The sequence below is a fragment of the Eulemur rufifrons genome, chromosome 19 (genome assembly GCF_041146395.1).
Source record: "Eulemur rufifrons isolate Redbay chromosome 19, OSU_ERuf_1, whole genome shotgun sequence".
In the NCBI taxonomy this organism is placed as follows: domain Eukaryota; kingdom Metazoa; phylum Chordata; class Mammalia; order Primates; family Lemuridae; genus Eulemur; species Eulemur rufifrons.
In genome coordinates, this window is record NC_091001.1 from 57,227,230 (window position 1) to 57,242,389 (window position 15,160).

The 15,160-nt window shown below is 49.7% G+C and overlaps 2 protein-coding genes and 1 pseudogene across 4 annotated transcripts; 2 read left to right on the forward strand and 1 right to left on the reverse strand.

Moving 5' to 3' along the window:
* Nucleotides 1–11: 11 nt before the first annotated feature.
* Nucleotides 12–3,727, reverse strand: WDR54 (WD repeat domain 54). Of its 3 annotated transcripts, none has more exons than XM_069494579.1 (10): nt 3,663–3,727; nt 3,059–3,281; nt 2,829–2,891; nt 2,372–2,438; nt 2,232–2,285; nt 1,774–1,901; nt 810–910; nt 547–709; nt 282–356; nt 12–204 (listed from the first exon to the last, which is right to left on the reverse strand). In XM_069494579.1, the coding sequence occupies exons 1-10, from the start codon at nt 3,704–3,706 to the stop codon at nt 73–75; spliced, it is 1,050 nt and encodes a 349-aa protein (XP_069350680.1). In that variant the 5' UTR covers nt 3,707–3,727; the 3' UTR covers nt 12–72. The 3 variants fall into 3 exon arrangements, with proteins under 3 accessions (XP_069350680.1, XP_069350681.1, XP_069350682.1); XM_069494580.1 differs by having other exon boundaries at nt 3,641–3,727; XM_069494581.1 differs by lacking the exon at nt 3,059–3,281 and having other exon boundaries at nt 12–134; nt 3,641–3,727.
* A 170-nt stretch (nt 3,728–3,897) lies between these two features.
* On the forward strand, nt 3,898–8,957 carry C19H2orf81 (chromosome 19 C2orf81 homolog). Its single transcript, XM_069495162.1, has 4 exons — nt 3,898–3,915; nt 6,934–7,158; nt 7,251–7,472; nt 7,611–8,957. The coding sequence occupies exons 1-4, from the start codon at nt 3,898–3,900 to the stop codon at nt 8,955–8,957; spliced, it is 1,812 nt and encodes a 603-aa protein (XP_069351263.1).
* A 5,961-nt stretch (nt 8,958–14,918) lies between these two features.
* On the forward strand, nt 14,919–15,041 carry LOC138400082 (thymosin beta-10-like; annotated as a pseudogene).
* The last annotated feature ends 119 nt before the right edge of the window (nt 15,042–15,160 follow it).

Consider the following 15,160-nt stretch of genomic DNA (forward strand, 5'->3'; position numbering starts at 1 on the left):
CAGACCAGGACTGGGTGGAAGGGGTACTTTATAAATATACAAAGTATAGGGAGAAAGGAAGCTGCTCTTCTCTCACACACTGCTGAATCGCAGGATCTCAGCAAGGTCGTAGCCAGTCACAGCAAAGGAGTTGCCTGAGGGATCACAGAATCGAGCACCACAGACCTGGGTGTCGAATACACACTCACCATGACAGTGTTCCACCTGGAGGAGAAACGCGCTGGTCAGGGCCTGGTGCCTCATGCTCAGACCCTCCATCCCACCCCTCCCGTGACACAGACCTCAATGTAGCCACTCTCTGGGCTTCTGCTCAGCTTCCAGATATGCACAAAGGTGTCCTCAGCTGCAGAGAGTAGCTATTAAGAAAAGCAGGGAGGAGTGAATGGGAGTCAGAATGCCCTGGTAGGGGACAGGTATAGCTGCAATATCCAGTCCAGAAGCCCTGGGGAGAAGGACTACATTGAGTAGCAAAGACAAGCCTGTGGTGTTCTCTCAACATCCCAACACCAGGAAAAAGGGTATGCAGGGATGGATGAGGAGACTGACCTTGCCCATCTCAGGAGCTAGGTCCAGAGCACAGATAGCCCGGGCATGGGCGTTGATCTGGACGTGTAGAGTTCCTGAGGTAGCCTCATACAGACGAATTTGCCCATTCCCATAGCCTGCTGCTATGATCCCCTGCCACAGCTGCACAGAGGGGCATGGGACTCTGAAAGGGTGACACGCAATTTTGATTTCACCAGACCCAGTCCCACTCCCCATCCTGAAGCTACTTCAGGAAGGCCTCCGCCCCCTTCTACCTCACCTACCCGAATCCTGGAATGCAGGTCAGTAATGTGAATTCTGGCCCTGACCGCCAGACACACAGCAAGCCTGAATCATCTGCTGTCACCATGTCAACCACACAATCCTGAGGGGGAAAGGTGGGATTAGCCCTTCCCTTTCTCCCCTACTCTGGCCCTGTATACAGGGGAGGAGGGGAAGCAAGGCAGTATTTGTGTGGAGCCCTCACCAGCTGGACCTACAAGAAACCTTCCCCAGGGTTCCCTCAAGAAGCATGAACTGCTTCCCTTGCATTTCTTTATAGAGTCTCATAGCTTCCCTCTCCCATACACATCATGTGTCAAGAGGGGGTATACAGTTGTCTTCACTGAATGGATGATAACCCGAGGCCACAGCGTCATGACCTTTGGAGGGCTTGCAGTGAGCGAGCCAGTCAGTCATGCCTAGACCCTGGTCTTTCCAACCCCCAACACCTGGCAGCCAGCATAGCCCATGGGCCCACCCCTGTGCCAGGCACAGTGGAGAGTATGAATTAGGAAATACATACCCTGTTCTCAAAGGGTTCACAAACCAATTGGGGAGACAAGAGTTGTCTTTGAGGGCAGTATCAATTCAGGGTTCAGCTAAGGGAGATCAGTGGGAGCTGGAATGGGGGAAGGCTTCCTGGAGAAAATGGCACTGGAGCTGGGCTGGAGTAAGTAGGATGTGCCCAAGTCCAGAGAAGAAAGCTACACGTGTCAGAGCTGGAAAGCAACTTAGAAATTCACACCTGTATTAAAAAAGTTTTAGTGAACTATAAAATGCCACACAAATAAAGTATCTCTGGCTTTCTCACCGGATCTAAGGTTGTCAAAGACTAGGGAAGTGAAGATTTGCCCAAAGTCATCCAGCTGCTTAATGGCAGAGCCAAGACTTGAACCCAAGTCCCCTGCATCCCAGAGTGGGGAAAGTTTCAGGGCTCACTGGAATGGGGAGGGGAAGTCCACTCACCTGTCCCTGGGCAGGCTCGGTGGCAATGTCTGTGATTGGTGTCTGGTGCCCAGCCAGCTCCTCGCTCAGTACAATGTTGGGACCCTTGGCTGGGATGTCAAACACCAGCACCTGGCCTGACCATGTTCCTGCAGCCAAAAGCAGTGCCCCACTGATGGCTCCCTGACCCTCCTGGGTCTCCAGCCACCACACTCAGCACTCCCTCTGTCCCAGAAACCTTAGTAACAAACCCACCTCTCACTGCTCTGACAGCTCTGCCCTTCCATTCACTACCCTCCTATCCCACCCTGCCCCTCTGAACCCCTCCATGGCTTTTTGGAATTCTTTCAGATTACCCTCCACTCCCACCCTTCCCTCTAACCCTCCACAATTTCCTCAGGCTCTCAGCATTCTCCTGCCCAAGGCCCATACCCCTATACTCCCAGCACTCATCAATGCCCTGCCCCTGGCCCCCTCACCCACACAGATGTAGTGGCCACTGGCAGCAATTCCTCGTGCAAACACAGCCTGTACTGAGGATGAAAGGGGAAAACTATCAGAAATAGTGCTTCCCCCAGCCCCAGCAAACACTCCCTACCCCACTTGGTCCTGCAGGTACCTGGAGAAGCATCTCCAGAGTCCAGAGCATGCCAATAGACCATGACAGAGCCATCAGACTCATACATCTGCAAGACAAGGGCAAGGATGGGGGCATAATCCAGCTGACCTCTGCTGGCTCTGTACTGAGTACTTCACATATACACGTTAGCTTTAGCCCATTTAATCCTCAAAACAATTCTGGCAGGTAGGTACTACATTTATCCCCATTTTAGAGAGAAGGACACTGAGGCTCTGAGTAGTTAATTGCCTAAGGTCATACAGCTAGTAAAGAGGCAGATATTGGAGGTGGCACCTGGGAACTAGAAAAGATGTAAGAAATTAAGATGAGGAATAGAAAAATGGAGTGAGCTAAGCATGTGAAAAGTTTGGAAGTGTTTAGAGGCAAGTGGGGAAGGGTCTGGAATCCTGGCAGGGGAGCTGACAAGACTGTGGGGTAAGGAGGGTGTTCTTCTTACCTGTATTCCTCGGTGTGAGGTGAGTACCAGCAGTACTCGGAAGGGGAGGACACACCAGTGGACCTGGAAGGGGGTGGATCAGTGTAGGGAGAAAATCAGAGCAGGGGACATGAGAAGTCAAAGAGTGTAAATTCAGAGGTTAGGGAAGGCCTATTCCTTTGAGATTTGGAGAGAAAGGGTAAGGGGGTAGGCCTGGGTTCAGCAACGCCGCTCCCAACTCTATGCCTCACCTGAGTGATAAGTGGGGGGCTCACTCCAGCGCCCTCCTTAGCGTGGAGTTGGCGCTGGGCCAAGGACACACCCTCAGGGGCAGCGCTGAGAAGCTGGGCGCTCGGTCCGTGAACCACTCCAAAATGCGTGAGGTTGCGGGCCGGCAGTTGCAGCACGCTGAGGTTGTTGCACAGGGCGGCGGCTGAGCCTCGAAGGGGAATGGAGCGCTCTCGACGGAACATCCTGGGAAGGGACACCCAAATCACGGGGCGCGCGGGAAACAGACGACAGCGGAGATTCCTGAAGGGGTGGCTATCAGGAGACACTTCAGGAGACCCCAGAGTCTGGGTCACATGAAGGGTACCCCGAGGGCGGGGGCGGGGGATGGGTCACATGACGTGGAGAGTGACTCTGGAGCAGGAGAGAGAAGTCCCAGGGCTGAGTCATGAGGCGATGGGGGGGAATTCTGGAGGTGCAATGGTGATGGCACAGGACCACCTGGTGGCCCTAAGCGCGGGCTAAGAAGGCGTGATGAGGCCCCTAGACATTTTTTTCCCTCGGCTGAGCTCCCTGAAGCCCCTAACCCAGGTCAGAGGTCACACCCGCAGCCCCAGATCCCCTTGCCTGACTCCGGGTGCGTTGTGGCCCTCCGAATCCGCCGCCACCATAGAGACGACGCACGTACGCACGGCCGTTGGGCGGGGTGAATGGCAGGAGCGCAAAGCGCAGTTGCCGGGGCAACTGTGGGCGGGGCGATCCACCCTGCGCGTCGCGTGGTTGCCGAGGCGACCGTTAGGCCGCTGTGAGGCACGGGTGCAGCTGAAACGCCCGGTTTGGTGCGGCCGCGACTGCGGTGGCGATGGCTCACGAAGGCTCGGTGAGCGTTAGCTGGGGGTGCGCCAGAGCCAGGGACGGGCGTTAAGGTCGGTCGGGAACAGTGGCCAGCTCAGCGCCGCCCGGCGCCCCTACTTGCTTCCGCACCCGTGTGGGCGTTCTAGATGACCCAGAGAGCCACGTCGGTATTTGGGCAGAAAACCTACACCTACCTGCATCACGCCCACTCACACGCTTTGTCACACTCGGGCCATGAGGGAAAGTGTTGATGGGTGGTGTAGAGCCTGAGAACAAGAAGTGAATTTGGAAACAGCTAATGCACGTAATAATTCCCTTACATTGAGGTGCTTATTTAATTGGATAAACCAGAAATGGTCAGGCATTTGGGGAGAGGTGATGATAGATAAATCATCTATTTCGGGAATTTCAGAAGGAAGAAATGAATTAAACAACATCTCTGAGGCTGCACTTGAAAGGCAAATTATTTAAAAGCCAAGAAATTTTATAATAAAACAGATTTGAAGAGCCTTTGTCAAAACGTCTTTGTCCACGACCCTGTTGCCTGGGATAGAGGGCAGTGACGTGATCATAGCTCATTGCAACCTCACACTTCTGGGATCACGCGATCCTCCTGCCTCAGCCTCCCAAGTAGAAGGCCAGCTAGTTTTCTATTTTTTGTAGAGACGGGGGTTTCACTCTTGCTCAGGCCGGTCTCAAAATCCTGACCTCAAGTGATTCACCTGCCTCAGCCTCACAAAGTGCTAGGACTACAGGCGTGAGCCACTGCTCCTAGCCAGGAACCAACTCTCTTGTCCCAGTCCTATCTGACTCGCTCTGGTCAAGCTTGGCCTGGGCTGTGGGCCACTCCTGGCGCTTGCCACAGGGCTGTTCTCGATGGTGGCAAAGGGAAATGAGGCTTAACGGATTTTGATTTCAGTGTGAGATTTAGAAGACACCAGATTTCGGGGGAGAATGAATTTTAGGGAACATGAGGTATGAAACAATAATAAGGTTGCGTGTGTGTGTAGGGGGAGTGCTGTAGGCAAAGACTTAAGAAGATCACAATTGGAGGTAAATTTTGGAAGGAACCAGGTTCAAGGAGACTGTTGTGGGAAGTGAGGAGACTCTCAAGAGACTGTTAGTAAATTCCTATGTCCCTAACATGAGTTTTGGGGACTAGTCTTTTTAAGTGATTATATATTTTTTTTTTATTTTATTTTATTATTTTTTTTTTTTTGTTGAGACAGAGTCTCACTTTGTTGCCCAGGCTAGAGTGAGTGCCGTGGCGTCAGCTTAGCTCACAGCAACCTCAAACTCCTGGGCTTAAGCGATCCTACTGCCTCAGCCTCCCGAGTAGCTGGGACTACAGGCATGCGCCACTATGCCCGGCTAATTTTTTCTATATAGATTTTTAGGTGTCCATATAATGTCTTTCTATTTTTAGTAGAGACGGGGGTCTCGCTCAGGCTGGTCTCGAACTCCTGACCTTGAGCAATCCACCCGCCTCAGCCTCCCAGAGTGCTAGGATTACAGGCGTGAGCCACCGCGCCCGGCTTTAAGTGATTATAAATGTATACAAACTCATTGTAGAGAACTTCTAAAATAGAAATGAGCATAGGAAGGAAACATACCCTCTGTTATCATTTTGGTGTTTTCCTTTTCTTTAACAAATACTGGTTTACATATCTGAAAACATAATTGATATGTAATTTTGTATTCTTTCACTAAACATTACATCATAAGCATCTTCCTATGCCATTGCAAATTCTTCCTAAAGATTACCTTTAATCATTGCATAATATGCCATCATGCGTAGCACACACATATAGCACAATTAACCATCTATTCTTTTTTTCTTAGACATGTTTTCAATATTCTACTATTATAAAAAATACCACAGGGAATATGTTGAAAAATATGTTTTTATTTTCATTTCAGAGGATGCCTTTGACTGTATGTATAGAACTGAAATTGCAGGGCTGAAGGAGTAAAAACATTTTTTAAGGCTCTTGATACATACTGCTCAGTGACAGTTTCAATTAACATTCCTATCAGCATGGTGTCGCACTATGTACTTTACCAAACATTTGCCAGTGTTGAGTATTCCTATTTTGAAAATAATTTCTAATTTGATGGCCTAAAAATCAGAATCTCAATTAAATTTGCATCTTTTGATATTTTGAAGGTTGGACATCTTTTCAAATATTGTATTTATTAGTTATCTACAAATCCTCTTTTTTGAAATGTTATATCCTTTGTTTATCTCTGGGGTCTTAAATGATTTTTCTTCTTTTTTGTTTATTTTTTTTAAAGAGATGGGGTCTTGCTATGTTGACCAGGCTGGACTCAAACTCCTGGGCTCAAGTGATCCTCCTTTCTCAGCCTTCTGAGTAGCTGGGACTATAGGCACATGCCACCATGCCTACCAGCTTATCTTTTTTTATATGAGTTTTTTAAATATATTTGAGAGTATTTATCCTTTTTCATATTTGTTGCAAATGTTTTTGTTTGGGAGACAGGACAGAATTAAGCTCTGGAGTCAGACAGATCTGCATATGAATTCCAACTCCACTACTTTCTACTTGTGTGATCCTGGGCAAATTACTGTAAAATGGAGATAAGAATAGTTGGTAAAAAATGTAGAAGAGACTCTAAATGGCACCAATAATTGCAACACCACTTATGGTCTTGTCTTTCAGACGTTCTTTGAACCCTCAAGAATTTTGAACACTTTGCACTAGTGCAAATAGTAAGGGCCATGGAGTTAGAGCTTTGTATAGCCTGGACTTGCTTACTGTGTGCTCCCAAGCAAGTCATGGTTAACTTCTGTCAAACTTAAGTTTCTTTGTAAAATGGGCTTAGTGGGCTGTTTTGAAAATTAAATTAATTAGGTCAAACACCTAAAAAGCATCTGTCACATAGTAGGCTCTTAGTAAATTGTTGTCCCTCTCCCTTTTCCTTCCTACTAGACAACTTGAAAATGTTTCCTCCTAGCCCACAGCTGCTCCTTGGTCCCTACCCTTACTGCCCTGTTCTGTTCCCACAGAGGCAGGAGAGGCAGGAAAGGCAGCAGCGAGACCGTGGGGTGACCCGATCCAAGGCAGAAAAGGCACGGCCACCCACCGTGCCCGTGCCACAGGTGGATATCGTGCCTGGGAGGCTCAATGAAGCCGAGTGGATGGCGCTTACGGCTCTCGAGGAGGGAGAGGAGGTGGTGGGTGACATCTTGGTGGATCTGCTGGCCCGGGTCATGGATTCTGCTTTCAAAGTCTACCTGACCCAACAGGTAGGGTTGGATCCGGGTTCTTTAGACTTATCTCCTGCCCCTCCCGCGCCTGGTTGTAGGCCTGAGTCCCTTTCTCGCCCTTGCCTCCGCAGTGCATTCCATTCACCATCAGCCAAGCCCGGGAGGCCATGCTGCAGATCACTGAGTGGCGCTTCCTGGCGCAAGACAAGGGAGAATCTGCAGTGGCTGAGGACCCCACATGGGGCGAGGACGAGGAGCCATCGGCGTGCATGATAGACTCCTGGGCTCAAGGTTCAGTGCCAGTGCTGCACACACCCACCTTAGAGGACCTGCAGGAGAACTTCAAAGGCGAAGTAAGCCCAGCCCCCAGCCCTCTCCTGACCCGTGAACCCTGCCGCATCCTTGACTTCTTCCGGAGCCTCTCAGGACTCCCTTGTCCTCAGTGCTTCTCTCTCCTTTCCGACATCTCACTACCTGGTGCATTTCCCCAGGACCCCGGGAACGTGGACCGGATCGCTTTAGGAGGATCATGGATGGGTAGAGGCTCCCAAGAGCAGATGGAATCTTTGGAGCTTTCTCCAGAGCTGAGAGTCACCCCGGACCCCCCTCCCACAGCGGAGCTGTTTCAAGAGGCAGAGCCCAGAGGTCCTTTAGAGCAACTGGATCCCCTCGTGGCCATGCCCTTGAACGAGAGCTTCCAGTCATCATTGGAGGTGGAGTCTGCAGAAACTCCGCAGCCTTCTCTGGAGCTGTCCCCGATAGGGATCTCCCAGGCCTCAGACGAGAGGGTACAGCCCCTCAGCTCCCAGTTGTTGGAAGACCTCAGCTACGGCATGCCCCAGCTGGACGCGGCTGGGGACCAACTGGAGCCCAGGACAGAGGGGGTACCCCGCCTGGCCTCGAGCGTGTCTGTCCCCGATAGGGGCAGCCCCACCCGGCTCAGTCCCTCAGCGTCCTTCCAGCCGCAGCAGCCCTGGCGCCCGCATGTGCGGCTGAGCGCACCTCCCTACAGAGTGGGCCGTAAGGCGGCCCTGCGCCTGGACCCCACGCGGTTCCCGAGCCTCTGGGTGCACCCGCTGGCCGAGGTCCTGGTCCCAGACTCCGATAAGCGCCCCTTGGATGCCTACCGTGGGCGTCAGCGGGGAGAGAAGACCGAGGCCCGGGCGGAACCCCAACCCCCTAGCCCCAGCATCCGCGTCTTCCAGGCAAAGTTCTTTCCTTTTCGGCCTGCCGTTCCTTTCCGTGCCTTGGGCCCAGGCCCCCGACCCCAATCCCCCACTTTAAACTTACGCCTACAGCCGCCATCCTTCGGGTCAAAGCTGCCATTCCCCAGGCCCCGGCTCCGCTTCCTTACTGCGCACCGGGAGCTCCTTGATGTGGCTCGCAGCCCCAGCCCCAAGCTGTGGCCCAGTGCCAAGTGGCCCAGCGGCTGGGAGGGGGAGGCCGAGCTGCTGGGTGACCTGTGGGCTGGCCGGACCCGTGTGTCTGCACGGGGCCTGGAGCGCACAGACAGGGAGGATCAGGATCCTCCTACGTGGCCTCAAACTACACCCCACGTCCTCGAGGCCACGTCCCAGGTGATGTGGAAGCCCATGTTGCTGCCAGAAGCCACGAAGCTGGCCCCTGGTGTAAGCATGTGGAACCCAAGCACCCAGGTGCTGCTCAGCTCTGCCGTGCCCCAGGAGAAAGACAAAGAGGGCGGCACCTTTCCTCCCATTGACCAGCACCCCATCCAGACAGGTGCGCCAAAGCCCCAGGTGACCGGGGCACAGCTAATGAACTCAACCCCCAAAGTGTGGTCAGTTCCTTGCAAGCCCCTGCCCCATTCTGAGCCCTGAGCCTCTGGCAATGGGAACTGGCCATTCCCTCTGTTTGCCTGCCAGAAATAAACACCTGAGTTGCCTTAAGAATTGGTCTGATGTCTCTGTCAGTTTCTTCCAAGGGTGTTTACTCTCTCACTGAACCCCAAGGGCAGCAGTTGTCCTGAAGGTCTAGAAGAAGATAGAACACTTGTTCCAGGGAATAGCCTTACCACCACCCTTAGGAGATCCTGCATTTGGACCAAGGCTGCTCCCCAGCAGAGGCATTCTGGAGAAACCCACCTCCCCTAAGGAGTAGACATCAGCGCTGCAAGTGGGTTTGGCTCTGTAGGGAAAACTTTCAGTCTCCTTTCAGTAGAGAAGGAAGGGGATGGCCCTGCTTAGACACAGAGTGATTCAAGACACATCAGACTTGATTTCTCACTTCCATGTTCCCTGGAGCTTGGTCAATTTACCTTAGGCTGCAAATCCATGTTTTACTTTTAGAGACAGATTTGGATGTATACAGGACTCAAGGAAGTCCTAATCCTCTTGATCTCTGCCTTGTGGCAGAGACAATCAGGTGTCCACATTTACAGAGGAACTCTCTCAAGTTCAAACTGTGTGTTGAACAAGCTCAAGAGTGAGTGCCTCCTTAAATTTTGTATTAGGCTCCACACCTGCCTTATAACTAGTCCCCACTCTGCTTTGACTTACCCAGCCCCCAACTTCCTCCTGTAGCACTTCCCAGTGTCAGGTCCAGGCTGTCTCTGTTCTGTTGCTGTGGGCTCCACTTGCACCCTGGTCTGGGGCCCTGGCTCTGTCCTCCTTATTCTGGTCCTCCTGCTTGAACTATGTGTGCAGCTCTGACAGAAGTCTCATCCCTGGGACCTCCAGTGCTGCTCCACAGATCTGACTGGGAAAATGGCAATAGTGACTGCAGCCAACAGTGGTGAGTTCTCCTCCTACCCTGTCACCTCACTAGGAGGCTTAGCCCTCAACAGCCCCAACTGGGTGGGGGCAGAGAGGAGCACTTGCCGTGGGCACCCTTGGCCCTCCACTCTAATCACTGCCCAGGCTAGCCTACTCCAAAGCTTCCCACAGGCATCAGGAAGGTTGTGTTGCAGGAGCTGGCCTGGTGTGGGGCCCATGTGCTCCTTGGCAGCTGAAGCCAGGAGCATGGACAGTGAGCCTGGCTGAGATCTAGGCAGCCTCAAACAGCTTGGCAAGATGGGTCTCAGCTCTATGGCCTCCATTCAGGGCTTTGCCCAGTGGTTTCTGCAGGAGGATCCTGAGGTATATCTGCTGGTAAATAAGGCTAGAGTCAGTAGTATGTGCCTTAGCTTGCTTCAGCAAACACATTTCAGCAGCCTCCTTTTTAGCTCAGGGATCCCAAAACAGGTATCCTCAAAGCCTAACCTATGCAATCCTGCTTAAACTTTCTAATCCATACACTCTCCTAAGAGGCCTACATTGAGTTATAGCCTCAAACTTCACTGCCCCCATCTTTGCATGTACATGCCCTTATGACATTTCTCCTGAACCCCAATATATCCCCCCTAGACCTTGTCTCTCTCAAGGTAGTCACTTCCTTTCTCACCACCTGTGTTCTCATCTCCTCCCAGGGTTCTCCAAGACACCTACCCCAGAGGGCCTGGATCTCACCTTTGCCACCAGCTATGTTGGACCCTTTCTGCTTGCAAATCTACTCCAAGGAAGGATGGGCACCTTCTGTGTCCATCTGTGCTGGCCCCCCTTCCCTGTACCCCAGGCATTCTGGTGACTTACTATCTCCCATAGCCACCTTCTGCCTCTTGTCAGGGGTCCCTTTTGGTCTTTATGTCACTATGTCTGCAAGTTTGGGGTCCATTGTCCTTTTAAGAATCATTGTCTTTCCAGACATTTTTGGCTAAATACTGCCTGCTAAAATTTGCATATGTGATTCCTTCCTTCCTTCCTTCCTTCCTTCCTTTCTTCTGTCTTTTTCATTTTCTTGAGGCAGGGTCTCCCCCTCTTGCCCAGGTTAAAGTTCGGTCATGTCATCATAACTCACTGCAGCCTCGAACTCCTGGGCTTAAGCAATGTAATTCTCAATTTAAATGTAAAGCTAAAACAAACAAACAAACAAATAAATAAAAGTTTCAAAATACTTTTAGCGTTTTAAAAACAATACTGTAGGCCGGGCGTGGTGGCTCACGCCTGTAATCCTAGCACTCTGGGAGGCCGAGGCGGGTGGATTGCTCAAGGTCAGGAGTTCGAGACCAGCCTGAGCGAGACCCCGTCTCTACTAAAAAATAGAAAGACATTATATGGACAACTAAAAATCTATATAGAAAAAATTAGCCGGGCATAGTGGCGCATGCCTGTAGTCCCAGCTACTCAGGAGGCTGAGGCAGTAGGATCGCTTAAGCCGAGGAGTCTGAGGTTGCTGTGAGCTAAGCTGACGCCACGGCACTCACTCTAGCCTGGGCAACAAAGTGAGACTCTACTCAACAAAAAAAAAAAAAAAAAAAAACAATACTGTAAACTCATATGTGACAACTACTATTTTTATACTTTATATAATCTAGACTTTTTTATACACTTATGTACTCTTTTAAAATTATTTTTTAAAAAGATTTAACTTGTTATATTGATTGGAATTTTGTTTTTATTCCTTTGAAAGATAGTTTTTTTAAAAAAATATTAAACTTGTCACTAGTTCTCCAGTGATGGTTCTCTTTAGTTTTTTTATTTTTTAACACTTTCCCAAGTATCCCTGAACACTATTTCTTTTCCCCCAAACCTTGCACCCTAATGTCCCTAGCACCCAGCTTAGTGTCTGCCATTTTCCAGGTACTTAACGAATATCTATGGGTTGAATAAATGAATGAATGAATGCATATATGACAGGCAGCTTTCATGGCATTTCCAGCCTCTCCTTCCCCCTCTTAGCCATCAGTGAGATAAAACATATAAACAACGATCAATTAAGTTAGCTCCAACTAGCAAGTGGGAGAAAAGCAAGGCAAAACTCTAAATACTAAAGTGAAAGAGGAGCAAGAGCATTAGGAAAGCAGCTAATGAAAGTGAGGTCTCAGTTAACATTGAGTTCTCCTGTGCCTAGCCTGGGTGCCTGCACAGGGGGCCCACTGTACCTCTCAAGAAGCCCTGCAAGAGCTAGAATCTCCTGGAGAAGTGGGTTAGGGAGTGGGTCTGGGAGTTTACCCCAGGACTTGGATTGGAGGAGTTTGGCCTTCTCTCTGCCCAGGGCCTGGCAAGGTCAGCCCAGGTGGTGATTGTGTCCTCTTTTCAGCTAGCACACGGGTACATTGATGAGGAGCACCTGACACGGGCTGGGGACCTTTTGCCCTTCGACCAAAACTATGACTGCAGCAAACTGCTTTTGACTTCATTCACCAGGGAGTTTGCCTGGAGACTTCAAGGGATACCCCCAACTCCTCCACTCCCGACACCAGCCCTCAATGCTTCATATCTCCTCCCAAAATGAGTTGGCCATCAAATATTCCCAATATCCCCATCCCAGCTGTTCATCTCCTGTGTTTATCATCTGTGCACCCTATATTTTTCTCAACCCTGTCTTCACATCTTTTAACATTTCCCCACTCTTTTGTCACCCACAACATCCCTTTCCTCCCAGTATTTTCCAACACCAACATCATCCATCATGTTCCTCCTAAAGTTCACCCAACACTTTCAAATACCTATCCTTCCTTACTGGCTTGGTTACTACCATTAATGTAGGCTATGGAGCACACGTAACCCTTTCTTTCCCTCATTGTCCTCTCACTTCACTTTGCACTATACTTGTGTCTCACCCTCTCAGGTGTGACCATGAACTCTGGGGACCCCAGTGTCATATTCATGGAGATTAAAAAGCATTTCTTTTGGCTGTATTGCTTCCTCTTCTGGCTCATTACCTTCTTCATTAAGGTGCATGGGAAGGAACTGGCTTGGCCTAAAGAGGGGGAGAGCAGGATTCAGCTTCTCAGTGTGTCCCCAGCGGGCTAAAATCCGCCTGGTATGACTTCTTTTTCTTCTTCCCCTCCCACCACAGGGTCTCAAACAAGGTGCAATCCCAGTCCTCTACTTGAGCTTGGCAGAGAAGCTGGATGGTTTCCCTGGAAAGCATTTTAGCAGTTCCTGTATGATAACTTTTCCCATTAAAGCTGCTCAGGATCCTTATGTTGCCCAAAGCCTCTGTAATGCCTCAGTCCGACTAACAAACCTAGATGAGATGGACTGACCCTCTGTGACCCCTGCCCTAACTTGCCATGCTCCCTCTGACTTCCCGCCTTTACTCTGATTACGTCTTTGTTTGCTGGTTCCTATGATCAATCACCTTGTCCAGTACAATGACCACTTCCTCTGTGTGTTGGCTGCCAGGGGATAGTTTCAGCTTCCACTTTATGGCCAGTTTTCTGATGGAAGCATTCACACCTTGGGCATCACCATCTCCCAACCTCCCGAGTCCTAGGTTGTGGTGACTGGAAGGAAAACTCTTTCCAGGGAGTGTTGGAGTATTAGGAAGAAAGGAAGCTTTCATCTGTACCTCTTGGTTCCCAGACCTGTGCTTCCTGGCTGTGGGGAAGACAGTACTACACAGTGTCTCTGGATTAAGGCATATACCACATCCTGCAGCCTAGTACCTGGCCTTCACAGGGTGTTGTCTCCCAGCTGGTATTGTGTTAATAATAGAGCCTGCTCCTCAGTGATGAGTCATGCAATCTAGTGAATTCTGGGGTTGTGAACCCATTGCTTCTTTTCTGGGGTCTTTGTTCATCTATATAAATTTTATTTTATTTTATTTTAGACAGAGTCTCACTCTGTTGCCCGGGCTAGAGTGCCATGGCATCAGCCTAGCTCACAACAACCTCAAACTCCTTGGCTCAAGGGATCCTCCTGCCTCAGCCTCCCGAGTAGCTGAGATTACAGGCATGCGCCACCATGCCCAGCTAATTTTTTCTATTTTTAGTTGCCTGGCTAATTTCTATTTTTAGTAGAGACAGGGTCTTGCTCTTGCTCAGGCTGGTCTTGAACTCCTGAGCTCAAACAATCCTCCCGCCTCAGCCTCCCAGAGTGCTTGGATTACAGGCATGAGCCACCATGCCCAGCCACCTTCCTTTCCTTCTTTCGCATTGGAAAAACCAATTGTCCTAGCACCATTTGTTGAATAATGTATCATTCCCCCACTGATCAATAATATAAATTTTTGGCCGGAGATAGTGGCTCATGACTGTAATCCCAGGGAGGCCAAGGTAGGAGGATCACTTGAGGCCAGGAGTTAGATGGAGACCAGAATGGGCAACATAGAGAGATCCCATCTCTACAAAAAATAAGAAAAATTAGCTGGGCATGGTGGTGCGCACCTGTAGTCCCAGCTACTCAGGAGGCTGAGGCAGGATTGCTTGAGCCCAGGATTTGGAGACTGCAATGAGTTATGATCACGCCACTGTACTCCAGCCTGGGTAATAGAGTGAGACTCCATCTCCAAAACAAATTTTAAAAATAATAATAATAATATAAGTTTTGTCATATATCAAGTTTTCATATGCATGTGTGTTTGTTTTAGGTCTAGACTCTTCTGTTCTACTGGTCTATTTTTCTATCCCTACATCAATACTATATTGCCTTAATTACTACAACTTTAAAATAAGCATCCCCCCAAATTCTGTCTTCTTTTTCTTCAGGAGTTTCTTGGCTATTTTTTGCTCTTTGCTTTTCTCTACAAGTTTACTAATTTATTGTCAAATTCCTAGAATATCCTCATAAAATAGTGATTGGAATTATTGCAAATATATAGATTAATATGGAATAACTTTTTAATGATTTTAAATCTTCCTGTTCATGAATGTGCTATATTTCTCATTCATTTAGGCTGTCTTTGATATGGCTTCAAAATATGATTTTCTGGTCTCTTGCTGCATCAACGCAAGCGGGAGCACCAGGAGCCCAGGCTCGGAGCAGGATGCTATGGATTGTTTTAAGAAAGCGGCAGACAAACCAGACATGGGGGAAATTGCCAGCTTTGGTTAGACCAAGCTGAAGAAAACAGAGACGCAGGAGAACACCCTGCCAACCAAAGAGACCATTGAACAGGAGAAGCTGAGTGAAATTTCCTAAGAGCCTGGAGGATTCCCTATCCCCGTCATCTTTGAGACCCCAGTCGTGATGTGAAGGAAGAGCCACACGCAAGATGGACAAGAGCCACAAACTGCGCTGTGAACCCGGGCACTCTGTGC